The sequence below is a fragment of the Elgaria multicarinata genome, chromosome 12 (assembly GCF_023053635.1).
Source record: "Elgaria multicarinata webbii isolate HBS135686 ecotype San Diego chromosome 12, rElgMul1.1.pri, whole genome shotgun sequence".
NCBI classification, from domain to species: domain Eukaryota; kingdom Metazoa; phylum Chordata; class Lepidosauria; order Squamata; family Anguidae; genus Elgaria; species Elgaria multicarinata.
The window spans coordinates 35,772,884-35,798,158 of record NC_086182.1 but is presented as its reverse complement, the minus strand read 5'-3'; the positions used below and the strand labels follow the sequence as shown (position 1 = coordinate 35,798,158).

At 44.5% G+C, this 25,275-nt stretch overlaps 1 protein-coding gene across 7 annotated transcripts in view; it reads left to right on the top strand.

Annotated features, from left to right (window-relative positions):
* The window catches only part of CADM1 (cell adhesion molecule 1), a 193,069-nt gene that overhangs the window by 122,792 nt on the left and 45,002 nt on the right, over positions 1-25,275 (top strand). For 6 of the 7 annotated variants that reach the window (XM_063139183.1, XM_063139182.1, XM_063139180.1 and 3 more), the window contains exons 3-7: positions 1,886-2,038; positions 6,612-6,749; positions 9,123-9,278; positions 20,425-20,524; positions 22,040-22,212. In XM_063139183.1, the coding sequence (XP_062995253.1) occupies positions 1,886-2,038; positions 6,612-6,749; positions 9,123-9,278; positions 20,425-20,524; positions 22,040-22,212 (720 nt within the window). Of the gene's footprint in view, positions 1-1,885; positions 2,039-6,611; positions 6,750-9,122; positions 9,279-20,424; positions 20,525-22,039; positions 22,213-22,467; positions 22,674-25,275 lie in introns of those variants that run through there. The other variant, XM_063139184.1, reaches the window with a different exon arrangement.

Here is a 25,275-nt window from a genome sequence, read left to right as displayed (position 1 = left end):
GTTCTGCGTCGTTGGTAGCAAATCTTCAGAAAGACGTTGCTGAAGCTTCCTTTTTAATTTAATTTAATGTTAGACATTTTAAAGATGTCAGTTCTTTAGCCAGTGTGGTGTAGTGGCTAAAGTGTCGGAGTGGGAGCCAAGAGATCCGGGTTCTAGTCCCCACATGGCCATGGAAACCCACTGGGTGACTTTGGGCCAGTCACAGACTTTCAGCCCAACCAACCTCACAGGGTTATAGAATCATAGAATCATAGAATAGTAGAGTTGGAAAAGGCCTAGAAGGCCATCGAGTCCAGCCCCCTGCTTAATGCAGGAATCCACCCTAAAGCATACCTGACAAATGGTTGCCCAGCTGCCTCTTGAAGGCCTCTAGTGTGGGAGAACCCACAACCTCCCTAGGTAACTGGTTCCATTGTCGTACTGCTCTAACAGTCAGTAAGTTTTTCCTGATGTCCAGCTGGAATCTGGCTTCCTGCAACTTGAGCCCATTATCCCATGTTCTGCACTCTGGGAGGATTGAGAAGGGATCCTGGCCCTCCTCTGACAACCTTTCAAGTCTTTGAAGAGTGCTCTCATGTCTCCCCTCCATCTTCTCTTCTCCAGGCTAAACATGCCCAGTTCTTTCAGTCTCTCTTCATAGGGCTTAGTTTCCAGACCCCTGATCATCCTGGTTGCCCTCCTCTGTTGTTGTGAGGATAAAATGGAGAGGAGGAGGATTATGTATGCCGCCTTGGGTTCCTTGGAGGAAAAAAGGTGGGATATAAATGCAATAATAAATAAGTCGGTAGAGGTAGGCAATCAGAATTTCCTTGATATGGTCCCATTTAAGATGCAGGCTGTCTTGCAGTGCAATAGGAATTTATTAAGTTTTGTTTATTGCACTTACATCCCACCTTCCCCCCACCCAAAGGTGGCCTTCATAATCCTTCTTCTCTCCATTTTTATCGTCACAACAACAACCCTGTGAGGTAGGTTGGGCTGAGAGTCTGACTGGCCCAAAGTCACCCACTGCCCTTCCATGGCCAAGCAAGGACTAGAACCCGGATCTCCCAACTCCCAGTCCAACATTCTAACCACTACCCTGCACCACAATTGATTCTAATACCTGGTTCTGACTTACAGTTAGGTGCCAATATCCAACAAGTGTGATGGCTTAATCATAAGTCTGACAACTTACCAGTAGGAGACATTGCTTCCACATCTCCTTCCCCCCCTTCCCCATTTTTGTTCTTTTGGGGTAAGCAGGGGAGACCTGGGTATCAGATCTGTTCTTTACCCACAGGGTTTAGTAGCAGCAGGAATGTGGCTATGTCTGAACTTATGCACATGGCTGGAGGGTGGTGGGAGAGGATATATTGAATCATCATCATCATCCTCTAATGAACCTCAGAGGCCAGGATGTTTTGCATGCCTTGATCAAATATTCTTGGTAAATTGGCACAGCCAAACACCTTAGAGTTGATTACTTGAATGCCCACCCTGCTTTCTCCTGCTCAGTCTGCCTTAATGGACTTCCCAGCCATCTTGAATGTTGTGGCAGACAATTTACTAAAGTGTTCCTGCAGCTTTTTGCTGCTGCTGCTGCTGCTGCTGTTGTTAAAAAGGAAGGAGGCAGTGGATGGGATGCAGGGGAGTAATTATCAGGACTTGGTGAGGGGCATTTGTTTGCATTTTTTATATTGATTGGCAAGTAAGAGTATTGTTTAAACCCAAATTGTAATGAAACAAGCCGAAATTACAGGATGTGAAAAAGAGGGTGGTGTGCTGGTGCAGCATCTCGGTGTTGTTGCCATCTCTCCAGGCTCCTGGTTTTTGTCGGCTTTCTGGGAGGGAAGTCCTGTCTGTCTTGTACGTTGCCGTTTCTAAACGTCTCTTTGTTCCACAGCTTTGAAGGACAGCAGGTTTCAGTTAGTGAATTTCTCTAGCAGCGAGCTCAGAGTGTCGCTGACAAATGTCTCCATTTCGGACGAAGGAAGATATTTCTGCCAACTCTACACGGACCCCCCACAGGAATATTTCATGACGATTACAGTGCTCGGTAAGGACCAGTCCCATGCCCGGCCTTTCGTTCGCTTGGGGGTGACAAAGAGGAAAGAGTTCGTCCTTGAATATATTCCATCTGGTTCCAACTGCGGCTAGCGTTCCGAGTTTGAATGTCACGCTAAACAACCCAGAGATGGGATGCCCCTGGGTGGTTTATCCATTCCCACTGGCAGCGTGAGCAATTAGGTTGCATGAACTAGCACACTGGCTCCCCCACAACAACCCAGGGTTGTTGTTTTTTGAAAAAATCTGGGCGGTTATTGTGCTCAAAGCAGGCCATTTGCATGCCTTAAGATAAATGCAAATATATCAGGAGGGGGTAAAAAACTCTCCGGATTTTAAAAAAGGGCCGTCATGCACATCAGAGTTCCTTAACTACATCCGTGAGGAAAAGTTTGTGCTGCTCAGTGTTGCACTCCAGGTTTCGTCTGAACGAACATTTCTACCATGTAGGAGAGCACATAAAGTGGTTTGTGGATTCGGACCTCGACAGCCGCTCTGATCTTGTTACAACAGTATATAAAGTTTTCCCCAACTGGCTGTCTATTTTACATTTCTGAAATTGGGGGTGGAAGAGGAAGGGAGTGTGTGTGTGGTGGTGGTGGGGCGTATCCCCAGAAAATGTTCCCCTGAGAAGACCTACAAACAAATAGAAGGCCGTAGTTTTTAAATGACTAATATATATAAGGTGCCTGAACGCACACAACTACTCGAACCACTAGTGGAGTGGTTACGGCTGCTTTCCGCGTTTTTCTTCACACCATAAACAGACAGGCCGCCTTCAGTTGGAGGGGTTTTCTCCCCCGCAAGAAAGTTTTTTGAGGATGAATACCCTATAATTGACGGTTTAACCTGATATGGTGTTTGTTCCGAGGAAGCTTGAGCAGCGAAAACGGGAAGTTTATTGCAAAATCCTGTCAACAACTTACAATGCTGGAAAGAATAAAATATAATAAAGAACAAACCTTATTTATAATATATCCGTGAACATATGTTTATGTACTGATGTATTGCCAGATGTGTTTAATAGACTAAAGTGTGTCAGTGTGTCTTTGTTGGGCTATCTTATAGACTTGCATTGTCTTATAGTAGGAATAGCATTCCAATTATTGGTTTATGGTTTATAGTACCCAACACCACTATTGTCTAACAACTATGGGATACATCAGCTTTTTTGTAATTTTTGTATAATAATAAATGGGTTTCTTGTTAATCATCCTTCTCCACTAGTGGTTTGAGTAGTTGTGTGCGTTCAGGCACCTTATATATATTACCCCTGAGAAGACCTGTCTTCAGTGCCATTTTTGGTTTTCCAGGCAATAGCACGAGGGCTGAGTTTTCTGTGCTATTCCCTCTCACCCCAAAGTCCTTTACATTTGCACCCAGGAAGATGATGAGCTATTTTGTCTGCTAGCATAAAATCATCTCTACTGTCTTCTCTGCTTTATTCTGATTATTTTACAAAATCTAAGAACATGTCATACAAGCCATCCTCCCATATGTACCAGCCTGGGCCCTAAGCACATCTTCAGACAGGCCACCTCTGGGTGCCCCACTAAGTGAGGCGGGTGGCTACTATGGAGATGGCCTTGTTGGTGGTGGCGTGCCGTGCCCAAAGAATCCCACCTGCCACCTGCACCAGGTGAAGCCCTTTTTATTGCCCCAGGCTTGTTAATGCATCAGTTTTGCTTTAAATGTGTGTTGTCATGTTTTTGGTTTTTCTCTGCTGCTGGGTTTTGCTCTGGTTTTATTCTGTTTAAGATATTTAAAGGTTTTATATTATGTTTTGTCATGTTGTATTTTAGGATTTTAATTTTTGTGAACCGTCCAGAGACCTTTGGTTATTGGGCAGTATAGAAATATAGTAAAGAAAGAAATTATCGGTTGCAGCCTTGTAGTGCTGTGAGAAAATCAAGTCTGATGTATGTATGCTGGCCATTATGTCGTCTGACACCTTGATGATGCGGCTAAGAGCCTCTGCATGCTTAATTGCAATCAACAAAACCTTGACGATATTCTCAGTATAAAATAATGGGCAATTTTTATCTTGCTTCTAGTTGCTGTTTTTGTAATGCTGTGTGTGTGATTGTGTGTGTGTACCCATCCACTACTGTACATTTCTATCCTTTGCTGAAGAGTTTCAGTTTTCGATGTTATTATTTTTTATTTTTATTTTTGCTTCTCAGAGTTCTTGTGCACTAAAGCTTATATTTTTGTGAACCGCCCAGAGAGCTTCGGCTATTGGGCAGTATAAAAATGTAATACATACATACATACATACATAAATGAATACAAACATACATACATACATACATACAATGGAAAGGAAGGTGAGGCCATGGATGTCCTTCCTGGGGTCACAGGGAGAAACCGTTTCTCAATATTTGTAGCTTTAGCATAACACCAGGCTTGCTGTAAGGATGCCAGACTCCGTTATGGATGGGTCTTGGTACCTTTTTAGGAACCCATTTGGAGATTTTTTTAGCATGCTCTGTAACCTCAACCCCCCACTCTACATGCCATAGTACCTACATCTTTGAATCCCCAATTACCTTTATTGTGCACCTGTGGGGAGTTGGGGTGAGGATTGTAATAGATTGTAGAGAGGAGAATTTATTTTTGCCATAGTAAACTGAGATGTGGTAAGGAGATTATGTGTCTGTCTGACATAGTGTCAGGCCAATGGCTTTCTCCAGCCCCATCCTGTGCACTTTGCCTGTCAGCAGCCCTCCAGGATATCAAGGAAAGGCTTCTGAAGTGCAGGTTTCTCAGAATCTTTAGCTGGCAAAGCAGTGGGGGGGGGGGCGTTGAACTGGGCAGAACCACACTGGAGCTCCAGCCCCTCCGGTCCCACTTGGAAAAACACCTTGGAGAGGGTATGTGAGCTGAAACGCATCTGCCCACCCGAGGCACCTCCTTCCGCAGGCAAAGATCCGCCCTTCCTCGAGATCCCCCTCTGCATGTGTCATTCTATCACGCATAGTTCAAAGATCTCAGAACAGACGCAACTGTGGGATTAACATATCCGCTGATAATAGTTGCTAATACCCTAGCAGCCGCAGCTCCAGATTAATGCCGTCTCCTAAAATTCTGGTAACGAGGGAGACTGAATTGCAACAAGCAATCACAAAGTGAGATCACACTTGCTGATTAGTTACATGGGTTTTCCTCTCTTCCTCTCCCCCCTCCCACAATTTAATGAGATTCAGTTCTTATACATTGAAAAAGTATTTAAAATTAGCCCGTAGTATGAATTTTCAAGTTCAGCTGCCTTCACGCTTGGGACTTGTTTCCTAGCACTGCTGCAGTATGATCGCTTCTTTTCTTGTGTTGCCCAAGGTAGATATCTAGCAGGTGTCTGTTCGTTTCTGCCAAGAGTTTTCCGTGGATACTGTCCTGTTACACATTTCCCCGGCTGAAGTCTCAGCCAGAAGATGGTCGTGTATGCATGTGCAGTACACATCCCTCCTCTGCATAACATCCCAGTGAATAGTACTTAAATTCCTGGCAAGATGAGACGGAGACTTGCGCCTCGGAGTGTGGTGGGGACAGGAATAATTTCTCTCCCACATATCACTTATACACCCCACTACTGTAGCCACGTGCTTCCCCCCTCCCCAGATGTTTTCAGATACCACGTCAGTCTTGTTCACACCAGAATGGAAAGTGTGCCACCTATTTTGCTTCTCCGTGAGCAACAACGAATTCCCTTTCTCATCTGCATGATATATTTTATACACAGTTGTTCATCTGCTTGTGAAAAAAAACCCCACCACATATTATTAATACATGAGTCACCCAACCGCTTCATCAGAATAATCAAAGCAGCAAAAGAAAAGAAAAAGTGCCCACTTATTTATAAGAATATCCATTTAAATCTTTATTTTAAAGCTTCATATAACACCAGCAGGCAAATGTTAACACTGTGATCACTGATTATAAAATAGAAACTGTGCAATTATGTCTGTTCCATCCCCTTTTTGTTTCGGAGGGGGCAGGGAGAAAGAGGAGAATGTAAGGATTGTTTCAGCCGCCTCGGTGGACTTCACGGTACTGTAGTTATGCCTCAGATTTTCTCCTGTTCCAGACACTACTGGATTATGTTTCATTGATCAATGCAGCCCCCAGGCTTTGGATTTCACAAATGTGACAGACCTGTGCAGCATACATGCCTGAAAGGAAAGGAAACCACGGTCTCCGTAACAATGCTCTCTGATGCAAGAACCTGGCCTTTGTGCCAAACCTCTCTCAACAACTTACTGGGCTGGGACTTATGTTTTAATTTTGGAATAACAAAAGTGGAGGATTTAAGCTCTAAAGGAGGGAAAAGGCCAGAGTGCCACTGTAAAGGTGCAGGTACGATCTGCTGTCCACGTTAGAATACTTTTGCAAGGCAATCCCTTGATGGAAATCGTAACTTGGGGAGAACATCTACCTGTGCCAGTTCTCACATCAGCTTGATGCTACTCCCATCCAACGTTCTCCTGTGTGTACAGGTTCTTAGAAGTGTCACAAAATATTATAACCCATTGAGATTCTTCCTTTCTTTTTATCATGTTTCGTTCTAGTCCCACCTCGTAACTTGAGGATTGAATCCCAGAAGGACACTGCAATGGAAGGAGAAGAGATTGAGCTGAATTGCACAGCAATGGCCAGCAGACCAGCCACGACAATCAGATGGTTCAAAGGCAGCAAGGAGCTCTCTGGTAGACCCGTCCCCCTAAATCAATTCAATGCTGCGCTTGTAGCTTGTGAAGTTGCTTTGCCAATAAGCTGAGTAACCTTGTGATGTTATGAGAAAACCACAAGGGTGTGGATTCTAGGTCTTGAGTTCCCTCTCTTGCTGCCACTCATCTCGATTTCAGCCCCTTGGAAGAGTGCAGGAATGAGTCACGAAGTCATTGGTCCCTCGCTTGAAGAGCCAGTTTTCTAAACCATCGCAGGCGCCTTTTCTGCCCCCTCCCTGCCCAGTGTTTGAGCAGCGTGGCAATGCCAGCCAGTACAATACCTGAAAGCCCCACCCCCACCCCAGTGAGCTTTTCACATTTTGTTAATCATGTACCTAACTTGATACTAAATAAAATAAATCTGTTATTGGGAGAAGGAACTGGCTAGGGGGTTCCCAGCCCTTCCTCACCTATGTTACGGTGTCCAAGGTTAAGCTGGTGTGTACGTCAAATGAATTGTGTTCACACTGGGCTCTCAGTCGCTGCCACTAGCCCCCCCTGCTCCAGTTCAGCTGAAAATTAAGGGCCACTTTGAGCAATAAAGCCAGCAAGAGCCCCACACATGCTCAATATTGCCACTGTGGGCCAAGCACATCTTCTCTAAAAGGCATTCTCGTGCCTGAAAACCCTCGTGAAGCAAAAAATCCTGGTGCTGCACTCAACTGTAGCTTTTCGGGTCATCTCTCCTGCAAGCTTGCTTTCACCTGTCTTCACAAGTGACAAGGTGTGGTCAATCAGCGGTAGTCACTGGAGGTGCACATCCCCCTAACCTGTGGCGTAGCCTTGTCGCTCGATCTGAGCATGGGTTGAGCCTGCGTGGCAGATCTCTTCCTGACAAGCTGTAAGGGAGCCAGTGGTGCCTCCCAAATTCGGGGCGGGGGGGGGGGCTCTCTCCTTTCTCCCTTAATCGCAACCCTCCTCTCTCCCTCCCCCTTCCCTTGCAGTCGGCTTCCTCTATGCTTCGGCGTCAGCCCACTGCCACTGTATTTTGTTAGGCTCCGACAGTACCACTGCTTAAATATTTTAATTACTACTTTTAATTATGTAAATCCACGGAGTCACTTTCCCACTTAATTATTGATGATGGCTTTTGGCAGTAGCATTGGAGGAAGAGGGTGGGGATTTCTGGCTCCATTGATTTAAGTGGTTGGAAAGCATCCTGGAATTCCTAATCCTCGCTGCTGAGTGCTGTCGATTTTCTGTTTAATAACACGAGGCAAAGGTGGGGTCTCCCTTCCTCCCCCCTCCCCTTCCCTTTGAATTCGGAAGCCAATAAGAGTCGATGAGCTCACAAGCTGGTCTTTGCCAGCTCCGTGCCATTGCAAAACTGTTTGGTTTCTTAATAGCACGCCCCCCACCCTCACCCTGCTCCTGTTTCCCTCCTTAACACTACGTATTCCTGTTCTCAACCTGGGCACTTGCCTGGGCACTTTTGGCAACTAACACTTGCCTCTAGAGCAACGGTGTTGTGTTTCTCAGAAAACTCCTGCTTTTGATGGGAGGCAAATGACGAGGCCTGCTAGATAATCCACAAAGCTTTTATTAAGCAGAAAACATCTCTTCTACCTGAAGAGAGTTTCTCTTGGAAGCTTTCCCCTAGGCAAAACTATGCAAACTAAGCGAGACAATTGTCCGATCAAGGAGGAGAGGAAGCCCCTTCCCAAACGCCCATAACTTCAGAGAGCCTGGTGTGGAGGCAGGTTCTGGCGCAAACCCAGTCGAACTGACTTTCTCACGCCTTCCTTCCGCACCGTGTGTTTTAGCTTCCAGCGGACCCTAGCACCAGCTAGCTTGTCGGGACGCTCGCCTCCGGAAGAAAGCTCACTTCCCACTGGGTGTGTAGGATTTGGCCTTGAGGAGATAAGCGCTGGAGAGGGCTGACTCCCAGCTGGGGAACTGCCCGTGAGAGCTCCCTCCCCCATTGGCGCAGGCTGGCCGGTCTCTGGCTTCGCCAACTCCAGTTCCAAATCTGATTCTGATTGATTACCCGAAACACCTTCTCCCAAAACAGGGGCAGTAGGGTTAGACATGACAACCAGGCACAGAAACGTCTTGTCAACCAAGAGGAGTTGGTTCTTTCTCCTCCATTCAGGCCATCAATGCCCCACGCTTGATGCAAGTGGATCTGAACAGGTGGATGTGTGCGCAGTGGGGCTTCTGTTGTTGTTGCTTTAATGCAAAAGTGGGTTTTGCACAGCCTCTACACTAAGCAAGTACAGGTTGTACAAGTGACATTGCAGATGGAAATCATACACAAATGCAGTGACACACAGCCATTGGATTGAGAAGGCCGTGTCCAATCATTTGCCTCTTACCTGCTCTCCTGCCTCCCCATTCTCCTCTATTTTTCAGGCAAAATAGAAATGGAGCAGTGGTCAGACATGTACACAGTGACCAGCCAGCTTTCGTTGAAGGTCAAGCGGGAGGACGATGGGGTTCCTGTTGTCTGTCAGGTAGACCATCCAGCCGTCAAAGACTTGCAGACCAAGTACTACCTAGATGTCATGTGTGAGTACCAGAATCACAAATCTTCTGCCATCCAAAAGCTTTTTGGGTAAAAAGAAGCCCAAAGCCATTAGCTAGGCATTTACTTTTTTTAACAGCGTACAAATGCTTTTTACCATTAAATTTGAGATTCACAGTATTGTGCGTTGGTTTCAGGCTTTAGCTGCCAGTTTTGTGTTGCTATTTGCCAATTAAGTCGTTCTTATCCTCCAATCTTCGACTCCGCATGGACCTGGTTCACTCATAATGTTAACACAAGGTTTATTTAGCCCATGGTTAACCTACGGTGGGCTGCCGTACCCATGGGTTTTTCTGGCAGATGATCAAACAAATGGTGGTTTGTTTTCCCAACCCCTAGGTTGTTTGCTTTCCTCCACCTTCTTCCACTACCTCTTTGTGCCCAAATGCTTTTGCAGCACTGTAGTGCTGGCATGTACAGTGGCTAGTTTTTTTCTGGTGAAACAACCCATGGTTCTGGGTTCACATGTAAACAAACCATGGTTTAAACAATCCAGAGTTCACAACCAAACGACAAACCATAGGTTCTCTTTCTGGGTTGTTCGTATAGTACCTCAGCCACAAATTAGCTTGGTGGCCTTAGGCATGCTTTCTCAGCTGTTTCAACATTACATGGTAGCAAGTCTCAGTTTGTGACCAAATTATGCCGCCGCTCCAGGATCCCTGACATCATGGGCACATTTCCTTTTTCGGTGTAGGCCTAAAACGAAAGAGGGGCCCCCACCCCCCTTTCTTCAGTTATTCAGCTATCAATATTGCCCTACCTTATAGGGCCATTGTATTGGATTACTAGTAGTATATGTGGAGCACTTCTGAACACTCAAATGTGCTATATAATCATGCTGTACTATAAATATTATTATTACAGAATAACTTCTTGCAAATCCTGCTGAGTAAATTCCTGGGTTGGGCATTAAGGCATGCTGTTCCGTTTCAGGCAGTAAGAGGGCCAGAGGGTGGTCTGGGGTGCCTGGGCGAATGAATGTTGCCTCCTTGCTGCTTCCAACGAAAGGATGAGCAGAATCCAGGCAGAAAGGATTGGCATCTGTAGAGACGGGCTGGGCTCCAACCGGGGTAACGTCGTTTAGACGGTATACAATTCCGATGCAAGGAGGAGGAACAGTGAACAAGATAGCAGCTCCCCTTTACCTCTTTCTTTTCACAAAGGAGCAGAAATGAAGCAAGGGTATCAGGAGATGATTCAGAATGTCTTTTGTATATGCAGCTCAACCATAACGTTACACAAAGAGCCCCCGCCCCCCGTGTTAATTTATTTCTTCTACTTCATTATGTTGTTCCATTATGAGCATTCTGCTTACAATTTTCATATCGCCCGAAAGTATTGGGGAAGTAACGTCCCTATAATGGGAAAACAAAAACCATCAGATATTACCTAAATTGGCAGATCGTAAGCTGTCTTGCCAGTGTGCTAATGTGTAATTCATTTATGCAAACTTAATGTCCATTAACATTTCTTGTAGAGCTCCATTAGCTTTAATAATACATTAGCACCTTTGTTAGGTCTGATCAAAAAAGCTTAAACACCCACACGCACACAGAGTCACATGTATGTGCCCATTCGGGCAAAAACAGGAGAGCAACTGTTTTTGCAAAAACACCATTGCTTCAAATGTCGCAAGGCCACCTGTGGTTGTAGAAGTGCACCTGGTCAGGTTGGGGAGCAAATTTTACAAGACAAGGCAGCTACCTCAAGTGACAGATTAAGGCCAGCAAAGCAGGATGCAAACAAATCTGACCCATAGGACAGGGCTGGGCAGAACCCGGGTGTTCTATTTTGCCAGTTCCTGACTCCCAGTTGTAAATCATAGAATCATAGAATCATAGAATAGCAGAGTTGGAAGAGGCCTACAAGGCCATCGAGTCCAACCCCCTGCTCAATGCAGGAATCCACCCTAAAGCATCCCTGACAGAGGGTTGTCCAGCTGCCTCTTGAAGGCCTCTAGGGTGGGAGAGCCCACCACCTCCCTAGGTAACTGATTCCATTGTCGCACTGCTCTAACAGTCAGGAAGTTTTTCCTGATGTCCAGCCGGAATCTGGCTTCCTTTAACTTGAGCCCGTTATTCCGTGTCCTGCACTCTGGGAGGATCGAGAAGAGATCCAAGGCCAAGGCCTTCCAAGGCCCCCGGTTTAGCTGTTAGAAACCCTGATCTGTTATAACTCAGATGTCGATTTGCACTTACAGGCCAGCCATCGTGATATATGGTCATGAGGTGCAGTATGCAGTTGGTTCTGCCCCCACCCCCAGACCACCATTTTGCACTTGGCTCTCACTGCCTGACCTTAGGGTCCTAATGAAATAAACCATAAAGTAGATCCTGAGATTCTACCCGTGCCTGAGATATGGCCCAGCCCAGCAGTAACTTCTTCTGCGCATGCCTCATTGAAATGAATGGGGGAACCGCACACCTCCTATTCATTCCAGTGAGGCTTGTGCTGGCAAACTTCCACATGGCTTATGCCCAATGTGGAATAGCAGGAAGGTGGCACGCCGTGTGCATTTTCTGCCCCCGGGGCTAAAATGTGTCTTGGGCCAGCCCTGCTAGTGTGCCAAGTGTGATATTGGAGCACAGCAATACCTCCTCTTCCTTCCCTCTCTGTAACTGATGTTCATAACGCTGAGCCTGGGTGCCCCCCTCCTTTACCACCCCCACCTCCCCCAGGGAGGTGCCGAATAACGCATAGTCCACTCATCTGCTGCCTGATGTCACCGCAGCCTTTGATTCCACATCAGGCCTTTCAGAGAAATACCACTTATAAAATCAGGCCTAATTGTCATGCTTTCTCCAGTGCTTTCTGGACCCTGAGATTTGCAATCAGAGCAAAGCGTAGCCCTCCCAATTACCACTTCACACATATCACCTGACTGCTCTGTCACCACCAGGCATAGAGCAAGCTGATGTGCCAAGCAAGGCGTACCGTGAGATTGCAGCACTATATCAAAGGCCACGTTCCCAAATTTGCCCTCTTGGAGAGGATGGGGGAGGTAGACCTTGAGGAAGGGGACGTTAAAGAACCTGAACCTGATAAATCCCTGCATGGTTCACGTATGACCCGACCCAACAGTTCCCTTTTTGGCACCTACCTCTGTGATCAAGAGAGCCGCACCAATGAATGCACAGTCACAGCGAGCGATTTTCTCACTTCGGTGTACTTAGTACAAGATGGAATTCAGCAGGAAGTGGCTTGTAATAAAAGAGAAGGTATTAGCAGGCAAAATTCAAATTATCTACGGAGCTTTTTCAAGGCAGTGAGCTAATTATTGTTTGCTCAAAGTCCTGAATATTCAGGCGCATGTTAACATTTGTACAAGAGCAGAAGAAAGAGAGCTAAATTTGGAAGAGGCCTTTTAGAATGGCAACATGCTAGATTCAGCTTGCGTTTCCGAGACCACCTCACTCCACCCCTATTTGGAAGCTTTGAGAAGACGGTTAAGCAAGCATCTGTGAAGGGAACGCTACGCTATGGAGCCAATTCAGGTGAAGCAGTAAAACATGGTTTATGAGAGTGAGCAGAGCAAAGCCTTGGGCTCCCGTTGCCCCTTCATGTACAAGAGGAGGGGGTTGAAAGGTTCTGGTCGCAATTGGCAACAGTGGAGCACACTGTGGTTTGTTCTCAAAACCAGGATAAACCGTGGTTTATTGCATACTACAACTGGGAACTTCCAGTCTCCTCACATTGCATGGGAAGGGTAGAATGACCCCTCCTCTCCTCTTGTGTGGGCAGGGGAGGAAGAATTGTGCCACCTCAAGGCCGCGTGCCTGCGCATTCTCAAAACAAACAAAAGGTGTTCTGGCTGCAAGTCTGACGGCACGTGGCCATTTGGCCCCAAAGTGTTGACTTCCTTTGTATCCCGCAGGTGTAGAAGGCCACAGAAGGAACCGGAAGTGGTGGCAGCGGCAGCCTTAGGGCTGTGCCTCCTCAACTTTACAGCAAGACCTCGAATGTCTGTTGTTGTCCAGAAAAAATAAGCCACAAATTATGCTTCTATGAAGTGCAAATTCCAGGAATCAAAGTAAACTCTACTGTGAGGGCAACAATCAAACAAAAACAGGCTATAAAAGAGAAAAGTGAATTCTGACTGAGAAGTGAGGAGCGTGTTTCTCCTTCCATATATTTCTGCGTTGAGTTTGGCGTGCCTGTGCCTTCGCAAGTCATTAAGGAATACTCTCACTCATAGGCCCATTTGAGGGGGGAGGGCTTTAAATTGATACAGTAAACCTTCATTTAGATGGCTGAGTTTTGCTCCTGACAAGAGCCCTTTGAATATGGTAATCACAATGTTTGTAAGGAGAGGTTTTGTCCATATACCTGCTGCAGCTATTGTTCTAGGCCTGTCAGTAATTCCATTAGAAGTTTGCCTCCTGCGGCACAAATTCACTTTGTTGGAAGTCAGCATGCGAGATCTCCGGCTGACAAGTTTGACCTATTTAACTAAGGTTTTTATGAACATTTCATTTCAACTTTTTTTTGTGCTGCAGCTCAAATGAAATTATGGATTTGGGTTTTCTTTTTATTATTTGTATCAACTTTACTATGAGAACTTTGGGAACTTGTTTGGTTGTATCACTGAATTCTGTTGAGTAGAAGCATAATGGACCAGGTAAAACTGAAAAATCTCCTAAACCCACTTGCACAAAACTATCCCCATCTTGCTGATGATTCCTGAAGCTCTCGAGGTGGACCTGCCTTCACGTGTTCCTAAACGTGACCATCTCCTGAAGGTTTCGGATGGTGCTTTCCTATAGTGGAAAAGGCTGCAGAAGTCTGTCATTTTAGGTATTTTGAAGTAGATGCTGCCAAAAGCCCCACAGAAGATGGGTAATATGACAGCTCTATCAACAGGCATCCTGTAACGTGAAGTGGAATATCTCAGGAATACTTTGAGGGGCAAAGCTGAAGTTGACGTTGTCTACTGCAGGGATGCGTAGCGGTGGTTGCCTTTGCACTTGAGCAATGGTCCACAGCTACTCGGTTACTCTGTGGCATCGCACCAGTGCAGTGCGTCGAGGGGAAAGTGGCTAGCAACCACTGGCCCTGCCCTGCTGCGAATTAACAGCTTCCCATGTTGGTTGAGAAGGAGGCTGTGTGTAAATATAATTTTTAAAAAGGGAAATGGAGCATCAAAATACATTAAGACATCATTAACGGCTTGAGCTAAACAAACAGAGAAGAGGGAGGGAGCTCAGCCCAGCATGCTTTGTGTTAAAAACCCATCCCTTGCCTTTGAAGCCCTTTCCTCGCCTTCCTTTGTTATGTATGTGATGCGGAGGGGGAGGCAGGCAGGCAGTGCGGCGCTGAGTCTTCCAGCCACAGGAGAAGTAGTGCAGACTTAAGTCATAATTAATGGAACACAGATATTTATAATGTCTACATGCATGTTTATAAAAGTCTATACCCAGGGAAACTACCGTAACCTCTGTTTGTTGTTTATACCAAGAGAATTCCCTGTGCCCAATTATGTTTTAACAAAACCAAAAAAAAAAGGATAGAAAGAAAGGAACCCATCCATATGCAGGCGCCTCGTGCTTTAATAATCTGCATGTTTCTGGTGAGTGCAAATATTAATTGCAATAGTATGCAGTGAAGTGATTAACATCAATATAATTTATCATCTGGAGATTTCTGAACATAAATAAATGAGTTGTTTTGTTCAGTGAGGTGTTGACCCTTTCAGAATATGTGATTTAAAGGGTTTTTTATAATATTATTACTATTATTGTAAATATGAAAGGCACCACGATCAGCCAAGTGTTCAGTTATTTGATTTTCTGGAGCATTAGCCTCTCTTGTTTGTGACATTTCCCAGTTGGGTGCTCGTTTGCGAGCTCATTAATAAGGCTTTCTCTGAGGAATCTTGCTGCAAACGAAGAATGGTAGAGTATAGCAGAGCCTGGCCCTATGAGCATAACTCCCAGTCACAGCGAGTGTGCAGTTAAATGGTTTAAAATGGGAAATAATTACACCCAAACCAAAGCCCAGAGGCCTCTGTTCTTCAGTGTGACTAAAAAGCCAAGCTCTGGAATAAAAAACACGAAGCCACGTCTTTGCGCAGTCATTTGGTACCGGAATGCATCACGGCCTGCTGCCTGACATAGGCCGTTTTTCCTATCGCATGACCCCACGCGGTAACAGTACGTATAATTGGTGGCAAAAGGCTGTAGGGTTTACAGTCCCTAACAGGCTGCTTTAACAAGAAGAGTGCAGGACATCTCCAACAAAAAGAGAGGAAATAAAAACCTAACAGCACATAGCCAATCCAGGCTTCACTTTTGGTCTTAAATGTCTATCATTCTGTGAGAGGATAAGAAAATAATACAGTTGGGTGGCAGGGATGTATTCCACCACCACCCTTACTTGAATACTAACACCAAGTTAAATCCTGTGTTCTTCCTAGGGGTGCACTGGAAACAGGTCTGGCCCAATGCATTTTTGTGTCTAAAGTGATTGCAATGTGTGATTCCAAAAATATACTCTAGCATCCCTTGCACTGTAATAGAGAGGATATTCAGACACCACTCTCGGCCCATTTGCTGTGGTTGATGCCTGAAGGTGACCGCCTGGGTTGCTTATGCAGTTAGGTTGTCCCTGCTTTGATGGTTCCATCTCTGGCTGGCATTCTTGACCATAAAATCCTTTTACCAGCCCTACACAAAGCTTTGGATTAAAAGTCTATTGCTTTTTTAGAAAGTACTTTGGATTATATAAATGAAAGTGGATATTCATCCATTCTGTTGGTTGCAGTCCTAGCGTAGCTACACATGCATGAATATATTGAACCTTCAGTGTGATGGGGGCCCTCCTATGGAATTCCCTGCCTCTGGAGGTCAGGCAGGCACCAACTTTCTATTCCTTCCAGACGTCGTCGTTCCAGGAAGCCTTCCCTTAATGACCAGCTGTGATTCATTTTGCACTTTGTACTTAACGTGTTTTCATTTTGTTTTTATTCTATTTTATTTTGTCCACCACTCCTAAACTCTGAATGGGGAGCGGTATATAAATATTGTAAATAAATAAATAAATAAATAACATCAGTTACGGAGATCATGTGTCTGGATCACAAATGCTGTGGTACATGAACCTGAACTAAGAGAATGTAGTCAATCCAGCTGTCATAATAGCTGGTTGTTTTTCATGCACAACTGTAGCAACAGAATTCTTGTTTCCAAATTCATGTCTGATCTCTCATTGCTAAGTGACTCTTTTGCCTAACTTATAGAATCATAAAATAGTAAAGTTGGAAGGGGACTATAATAAGGCCATCGAGTTCAACCCCCTGCTCAATGCCGGAATCCACCTTAAAGCATCCCTGACAGATGGCTGTCCAGCTGCCTCTTGAAGGCCTTCAGTGTGGGAGAGCCAACAACCTCCCTAGTTCATTGGTTCCATTGTCGTACTGCTCTAACAGTCAGGAAGTTTTTCCTGCTGTCCATCCAGAATCGGGCTTCCTGTCACTTGAGCCCATTAGTCCGTGTCCTGCACTCTGGAATGATCGAGGAGAGATCCTGGCCCTCCTCTTGTGTGACAACTTTTCAAGTAAAGCAGAGAAGAAAGCTTTGGACCAAGCATTCTGATGCAAGCAAGATTTTGACCCAATCTACAGGAAGCTAATTTCATGTTCCATAGAAATTAGTGGGGGGTTTCTATGGAACATGAAATTAGCTTCCTGTAGATTAGGTTCCACTGATTTCACTGGGACATTAGGGTGCCAAGCTTCTCTGAGTTTTGCCTCTTACCAGCACTGCAGGAGTTATACATTGGGCAATTTCAGAAAAGCAAGCAGGAAAGGTGTTCATAAGAGAGGCGTATTAGCCGGTGAAAGAAAAGTCCTTGATGGGGTTCCTTCGGCTGCCAGGGCCAAAGACAGTCCACCGTCTGACATGCCACCCCAGGAGTTAGCGGTTCTCTCACATACCTGCTCATTGAGCTGGCTGCCAGCATCTCAGCTGTGGCCACCCTGTTTCCTTAGGATAGTGTATAGGCATATGCCACTGCATGTGACCCCATTGGCCATTCATTGAAAAGCATGGCTCTACAATTTAACTAGTCGCCTTGAGGATATTTGCTCCATACGTGGGAGATAAGAATTTCTTGTTTCAAGTCCCAACAACACCAACTAAACCAATGGATAGGAGAATCCCATAAGGGTGTTTGGCTCTAGTGCCCTAAATACCAACTATGAGGGTTGTTGTATAATAAATACATCAGGAAGGACTAAAGACCAAAAGTCAAGGTACCGCACTGACTTTGGCCCTTTCTATAAAGACATATTTATTTTCCTAAACTAATTGTGTCTGTCTAAGAAGCAGTGCCCGTATTCATTTCTTGATGAGCCCACTGCTTTCGATTCTGTTGATCCTTTTCTTCTTCTTTCCATGAATTTGGCTTTCATAATTCAGTTCTGCCTTGATTTTCTTCTTATTTTTCATATGTTAATGAGTGGTTCTTTTTCTTCCTTCCTTCATTTGGAGACCCATTTGGAGGTTTCTGCATTAGGCCATTTGCTTCTTATTTTTCTTCCATTATGTTCTCTTATTCCATCCTTTAGTATAAATTATCATGTCTATGCTGATGATATTCAGTTATTCTTTGCTATCTCTGATCTGTGTTCTTTTTTTAAATCTTTGATCTTGTCTTGCTATTTCCTCACAGCTGTCTGCTCATTCCTTAAAGCTAATTTTTTTAAGGACAAAATTTCTTGTGGCTTTTCTTCTTCTTCTGGACTCTTCCCTTCCCTTCTGTTTTTGTCTGTTGACGTGTCTGTTTTTGGCTATTTCTCTTAAGCTCCGGCTCTTGATTTTTGCTCACTTTTTCCTTCTCACATTTCATCATTAGCGAAGTCTTGTCATTTACTCAGTTATCAAATATTACTAAAATCCAGTATTTCTATTTATTCTATCCATTGTTTGTTCTGTTCTCTTGTTCTGTCCAGACTGGACGATGGTAATGCTCTTAGCCAATCTTCCCTATTCATATTTTAAGCTGCTTGTTTCTAGATTTGCATTCTGCACGCAAAAATGATCATCTTTCTCTGCTTTTGATTTCTCTTCACTGGGCACCTTTTTCCTTTTCACATTTAATTTAAGATTCTGTTCCTTCCCTCTAGCACCTTTCATTTCTGATTTCTCTACAGTCTCATCTTCAATCTTTGTGTTCTTTGGGGTCTTTGTTGCTCATTAAACCCCATATCTCTTCCTCTGTTTCACATTTTGGTGGATCTTTTCCTTATCTATGAAGTTCTTTACTAGCTAATATTCATTTAATTGATTCTCCTCTTCTTCTTTTTAACAAATGTCTAAATACTAGCTTATTTCTAATTGTATTTGGCCATCTCTTCCTTTTTGGGGAGCAGGGAAGGGTGTGTGTTTGGTTTTCTTTTTGTGCATGTTGAACAAATAATATTAGTTTCTTGTCCCTCTTCTCTTCTTCTTTACGTGGTTTGTGATTGGGTACTACCAAAGGCATCGAGACCAGGTGGCATTCCTGTTGAAGGGAGAGGCGTGAAGGGGTTGACTTTCATTTGCTCCTGGAATTTAAATACAGGTTACAAGGCTATGAGATACAGGGAGAAAAAAGCATTCGTCATCTAATACTCTTGACATGGAGATCATGTAAAGTTGTATGTGGTCAAGCCAGCACAACCTGATACTTACTGTTATCTCCCCAAGAGTGGGAAAAGAGGAGACCTTCCTTTGCCTCTGGAAAGGATGTGCTGTTTGTTTTGTGTTGTGTTACGTGCACAGGGCTGTCAAAACCCAAGTGGGATCTCTAATAACCTTTACAAATTGATTGTTGATGTATAACTGTGTGTGTCACTCTGTAGATTTTGAGAAATTTGCTGCTTAAGGAGCACCTTATTAAGGTACTCTCTCATAGGCTAGGTGAAAGTGATACAATTTCTTAGAAATTATTGACTATTGCCTGAACGTCTAGATCTGTCTTCCCTTTTCATGTGTGGCTGGCCCAAGACACATTGGTGCCTGAGGCAGAAAATCCAAATAGCATCACTTACCTCACTAATCATCGTGGGTCACAATCCGCCATGTTGTTCTCCTACACAAGCTCTGTATCTATGGGACTTGGGGAGTGATCGAATCTGTCCAATTCCCAATGGCGTAGAAAATACACTTCCTGAAAGCATTCTGTAAATGGTCTGCAAATCTGTCCTCACACTTAATTACGAAGTATTTCTTCTGACTGTATATATCTGTATCCCTACCCTTATTTGTATCCCAGGATGGGAAGCAATGCCAGTATCTGTAGCAATTATAAGAAAAGAAAAGGTGTTAGTATCTCCGAGTTTATTGTTATCTGTTTTAAAAGGTTGCTGCAGATTCAGAGATGCGGGATTGAGTGTAATTGAAAATGTATAATGTGGTGCTCGGTTGGCCGTCTTGGTCTGAAAGTGTTTACACTAGATGGTTGAAGGCAAATGGACTTTGTAACCGTGGACTTCGGCGCTTGTTCCTGCAGGGTCTTTCCAAAGGATTTCAGCGCTCCCTCCCTGAGTGTAAAACATGTTAATCCCTCGCTGTGTTTGTGTTTGGGGATTTGTGAGATTCATCCGCACTGGCAGAAGCCTTTGCTTTTGTTCAAACAAAAGGCAACAATCTGCCATTTCTTCCTCTAAGCCTTTCTAGCACAAATGCTCCCATCAGAGCCCGCTGTATTAATATGCCACGGCACAAAGTATTGTCAGCCCATAAAATATGATACATGATAAAATGTATCAATTCTGAACACCACAAATCTGCCGTTTCACCTCAGCATGAAGGCAAATGAGTTTCCTTTAGCTTGAGTGAGTTCAGAGATAAACTTCAATTTAACAAAATTTCATTTTGCAAGAACCAGGGCGGGAGGGCTGCCCTTGGTGTGCGGATTCCTTATCAGCATGTTAGGCTTTGGGAGGCTATTAGTCAACTTAATTTGGGGAAATGCCGGGATAATTTACTGCTTAGAAGGGTGCAACAGAGAAGGGCAGGAAGGGTGAACCAGAGGCAGCACTAAGTCTTTCATTTGTTTTTCCAAAACAAACAAACACATCCTGTTTTTAACATGCTTCCTTTGTCTCCCTCTGTCTCTCATTGTCGGTATTGTGGGTTTGATGTCCAGATAAACCTGAAGTGCAAGTTTTGCAGAATTCCCCAGGGCAGCAACTAACGAGAGAAGGAGACTTCCTTGACCTTCTGTGCCAAGTAAAGGGGAAACCAGAGTAAGTAGAGGCCATGAAACACGGTCAACTGCATGTACATACGTCCAAGTAGCTGGAAACCGGACCACTCTAGAAGAGCTTAATTGCTCACTGACCCTGCCTGGGTTCTGGCCTCTTACGTTGAGGCCGCCCTCTTCCTTGAGCAGGTGTGGCTGTCACCAGCTTCTCTACCCCAGCCCTGGTCTCTTGTGGCCTGATGTTGCCATGGAAAAGTGTGTGTCTATGTGTTCTCCATCTAATCCCTCAATTTAGGGACTCCATCTGCAGTCTTTGAAGAGCAGAGCAGGTAACATGGCTCCAGACATATGAAGTACCCAAAGGAAAGTTGACAACCATTGGATTGCAAATAAAATTCTAGAACGCTTGTGATCTATTTAAAAATGCTAGTGGGAGGATTCTAGGGAATGCAAGCCCCTCCCCACTAGGGCTTAAATAAGGCGGCGTTACACTGCTATCCCCCGCCCCCAGGATCCCTAAACTAAAAATGTGAAGAGGTTTTCTCTTGTAAAAGTTTCCTGCTTTAGCCTGAGTTATCATTGCCCTGGTGCGATTCTTGAACAACTCTGCGCGTCTCAGGTTTTTCAGGGTGTAATAAAGACTTTTCAGAATCTGTCCACTTGATTTGTTTGCTGAAACTCACTTCCCAAATCTTCAGCATGGAAAGACAACGCAAACCTTTCGTGCTGGGAATTCTTCCTATAGCGTTTCCCATCATACATTATCCATGGGAACAGAGTCTCGGTTTTGCTCAATTTTAGTTCATCTTTACAATCCAGGATTTTCCTCCTTTGCTTCTGAGCTTGTCTTTTTCCAGGCTCCCTTTTAATGAGTTAGCCTCAGCATAGGCGCCCCTGATCAATAAGCTCCCATTTTGACCTTTTCAGTTACAGAAGGTTTTCCTTTCCTCCTCCCCCGCTCCACCCAGCACCTTTTTATCCACCATACTCCACTGTGAATTCAACCCTAAGGCTGCAATCCGCGTGCACACCTGACAGTAATTCCTCTTGTTCTCAGTAGGACTTTGTTCCAAGCAAACACACATAGGATTGGATTGCACATGGCTTTCCTGGGGGTGGGGGTACTTTTTTGAATGGCTGCATCTTGCAGACACCGTTCTTCTCCTGTGTGGTGCATTATTCTACACTTGGTGTGTGTAAAGCATTGCATGTTGTGGCTTAAAATGTGAGAGAATGATTGCTCACTTGGAAATTATTTTCTTGGTGTCCAGTGCAATTCAGAAAGCCAAAGAAACTTGGGATATTATGGACTGCTTTTCTTATTTAGGGGTGGTTTATGTCTGTCTCCAAAGGACTTGCACTGCTTCCAGAAGGCGCCTAGGTTCTGGGGAATTTAGGGAATGTTCATTTGTGCTCTCTCTCTCTCTTTGTCCACCTACCATTAGGGATGGATTTTTGTTACTGAAGTCAGTTATGTTGCATGGAGGAGATACCGTTTATGACGAGATACTTGACTTGCAAAAGGGTTACGGATGTCTTCTTTTTGTCTTCTCCATAGGCCTATAGACGTGACGTGGTTAAAAGTAGATGACGAGATGCCTCAACACGTTATAGTGTCAGGTTCCAACCTCCACATTGACAGCTTAAACAAAAGTGATAATGGCACATACCGTTGTGAGGCTTCAAATGAAGTGGGATCGGCCTTTTCTGATTACACACTTTATGTATACGGTACGTGAAACAAACACACACTTCTTCCAGATGTATTTATGCAGAATTGTTCTCCAATCTTTGGGGGGGGGCGTTGTGGGACCGGGGATGGTGGGGGGGGGGGAGAGGAAGATAGATTAAGCAAGCCTTCGGCTCAGGGCAGAACCCTCTGAGAGTGTCCAAGCTACATATAACTTGAGTGGATTGTTAAAAAAAAAATAACACAAGAAAAACCAACCTATTTACTTCTCTCTTCTTTTCCCCCATCTGATTCAGAGTTTATTTTCTTCCCACATCAAGTAGGCGGCTACTGCAGTACTGTTATTAAGAGCTTGCTTGGAGAACAGGAGATGTTGTCAGGTGCAGTCATGGGCAAAATTCTCTGGCCGGAGGTGGGGGCATTAACATCCCAGAGTCATCAAGTTTCATTTCACAATCCAGGACAGCTTCACTCATATTCCCATTTGTATTCCATCTAAACCTGTATAGGAACATCTGAAAAAGCAGTGTAAAGTTGATGTTTTTTACCAGCCCGTCTTTAGCAAGTTGAATAACTTAAGACGCATGCAGATAATGCAACCCAGTGCAATCTGGAAGAATAAGTCTTGTTCTGCCCATCTTTGATTGACAACAAGCTTCTAAAACTTTTGCTACCATGTTTTTGTTTTCCTGCGGTTTTACCATTCCTTCAAATGTCGTAGAATAAAAAGCAATAACCACAGCCTGCCAAAAGAAAACACAACGTTTTTCCTAGGGCTATCTGACAGACACTTTCAACCTTGGGAAGGCCCTGGCGTGTTTTGTGCGCCATGAAAGCATTGCCAATCCATGGACTGTGGGGCTTAAGAGGGCACAGATTAATTTGGATGTCTAAAAATGAGAGCCAGCTGTTTTCGGAGCACCGTGTTCCTGAATCTCCTCAGTTTTGAAAGGTTCTGCTTAGGGAAACTTGGGTGGGGTGGAACGGTTGTTTGCAATCCTATGCCATGAAATGTCCCTATAGATGTGTAGAGGATTTAATTTATTTATCTGGCTCTGTAGTAGTTATTAAAGCTGCAAAATGCTGAATGGGTAAGTTGCCCCCAGTCATTCCTTTCCCACCCACCCACCTGCCCCGCTGCCTCCAGTTCTGCTTCCTGCAACAGTTTAGCATTACGCTGTGAAAAATGGCTGATGCAGCAGCCTAATCTGTGCTTCTAACCCAGTGCAATGTCCCAAATCATTATACTATAGCAGTGTGTTGTCCAGCTCAGGGGGTCTCTGGATTCCATCCTCCATGTTTGCGTGCAAGAACCAGAATCTAGGGCAGAAGTTGACTCGCTTGCAACAAAGAACACGAAACATGCCATTTGCAACCTCCCATCTGAAGGGCAGGCATAGTGAGACCCTCTATTTACTTGTACACATCATTATTATTATTTTTATTATTATTTATTTATATAGCACCATCAATGTACATGGTGCTGTACAGATTACACAGTAAATAGCAAGACCCTGCCGCATAGGCTTACTAACTGCATAGCTTTTTCCTCATCTGCCTAAATTGTGTCTTTGCATAGGCAGGTTTAATAATGTAGGTTATCAGTATAAGTGTTGGGCGTATAAGAAATACCCAAGAAATAGGAAGGCACAAATTACAGTGAGGGGCTGTGCGGGTGTTTTCTGGCTGCAGGAGGCCCAAGGAGGTCAATTACTGCCCCCCCCTTTTTTTAACACGCCGCGGAGGCGGCCTAGTCATCTCTGTGGTCGCTCTGAAGAAGATCGAAAGGGATGCTCACCCCTGTGATTGAGTTCCTTTGTGCGCTTATGGAGCACAGACACATCAGACCTCCGAAGAAACAAAGGACCTCAGTGTCCCACCTAAGAAGACAGGTGTAACTTTTTGAGTGAAAATGAGTTGGGCAGGAAAGAGCAGGAAACCGTTTACCTTGGAAGACAGAATACCCTCAGAGTTATTGAAGATTCTTATTTTAAAGCCAGCTGTTAAAGAATTAGCATTCCTGAATAAGCTAAACCCTTCTTGGAGAAGCTGAACAGGTGGTTGCCTTGACCTTCACTGTTGTTACACTGAAAAATGCCTAAATAGTAGGATTATTGCAGAGTGTAGCCAGGTGCTTCCAGTAGAAATGGGAGAAATAATAATGTTAATAATTGAACAAAGCCCATTGTTGGTCACCATATCAGATGTCTCAACATGGCTTGGATGGGTATTTACGATTGCTGGGAATGCTTTTTGTTACATGGACGAATTAGAAGTCCTGCATCAGAAAATATCCCAGCTTGGCCGTGCTTCTCCATTTCATCAAATCAATATCTGTTTCAATGCCTGCCTGATGCAATTGGCTGGAACGACAGTGGAAGACCTGGATATTTGACAGTGTGTTTCACATCCTTTCTCTGACTCTGGTAGGAAAGGGTTGTGTTCCCTGAAGTGTCCTCTCCTGCAAGAAGTCCTGGCAAGAACCATCTTTGCTGATAATGGTTTGAATCCAATATTTGTCTTACTTAGAGTAGATCCATTATGATGAATGGGACTTAGTCATGACTAACTTAAATCCCATTCATGTCAACAGGCCTACACCAAGTAGGATTAATATTGGATACGGCCCATTCTCCAAGAAGGGGGCAACTCTCACTTCCTTGATGATCTCCCAACCTAGATAATAGATCAGTCTTGGCAGGGTTCCTGGAACCACAAGGTGGGACTCATCGGTATAAGGCTTAAAAATTAACATACACATATATTTTGTGAACCGCCCAGAGAGCGTCGGCTATTGGGTGGTATAGAAATGCAATAAATAAATAAATATATTAAGCAACACAGAACCTGAGACTCTCATCAATGCCATGAGTGGTCTTCTGACCTTCAGCACTGAACTACAAAAGCTGTGGACATGGCTAAAAGCTGTGGATAGGACTAACATTTCTGATGACATCTTATGCTGGCATCTGATATCATATGGGAGGATGCAAGCTATAAACGCCTACCAGTCAAAATGAATTTCATGTTTCCCTGCTGGCTAGGAATGGTCAGGGTCATTTCAACACAGGCCTTAGCTAGACCTAAGGTTTATCCCGGGATCA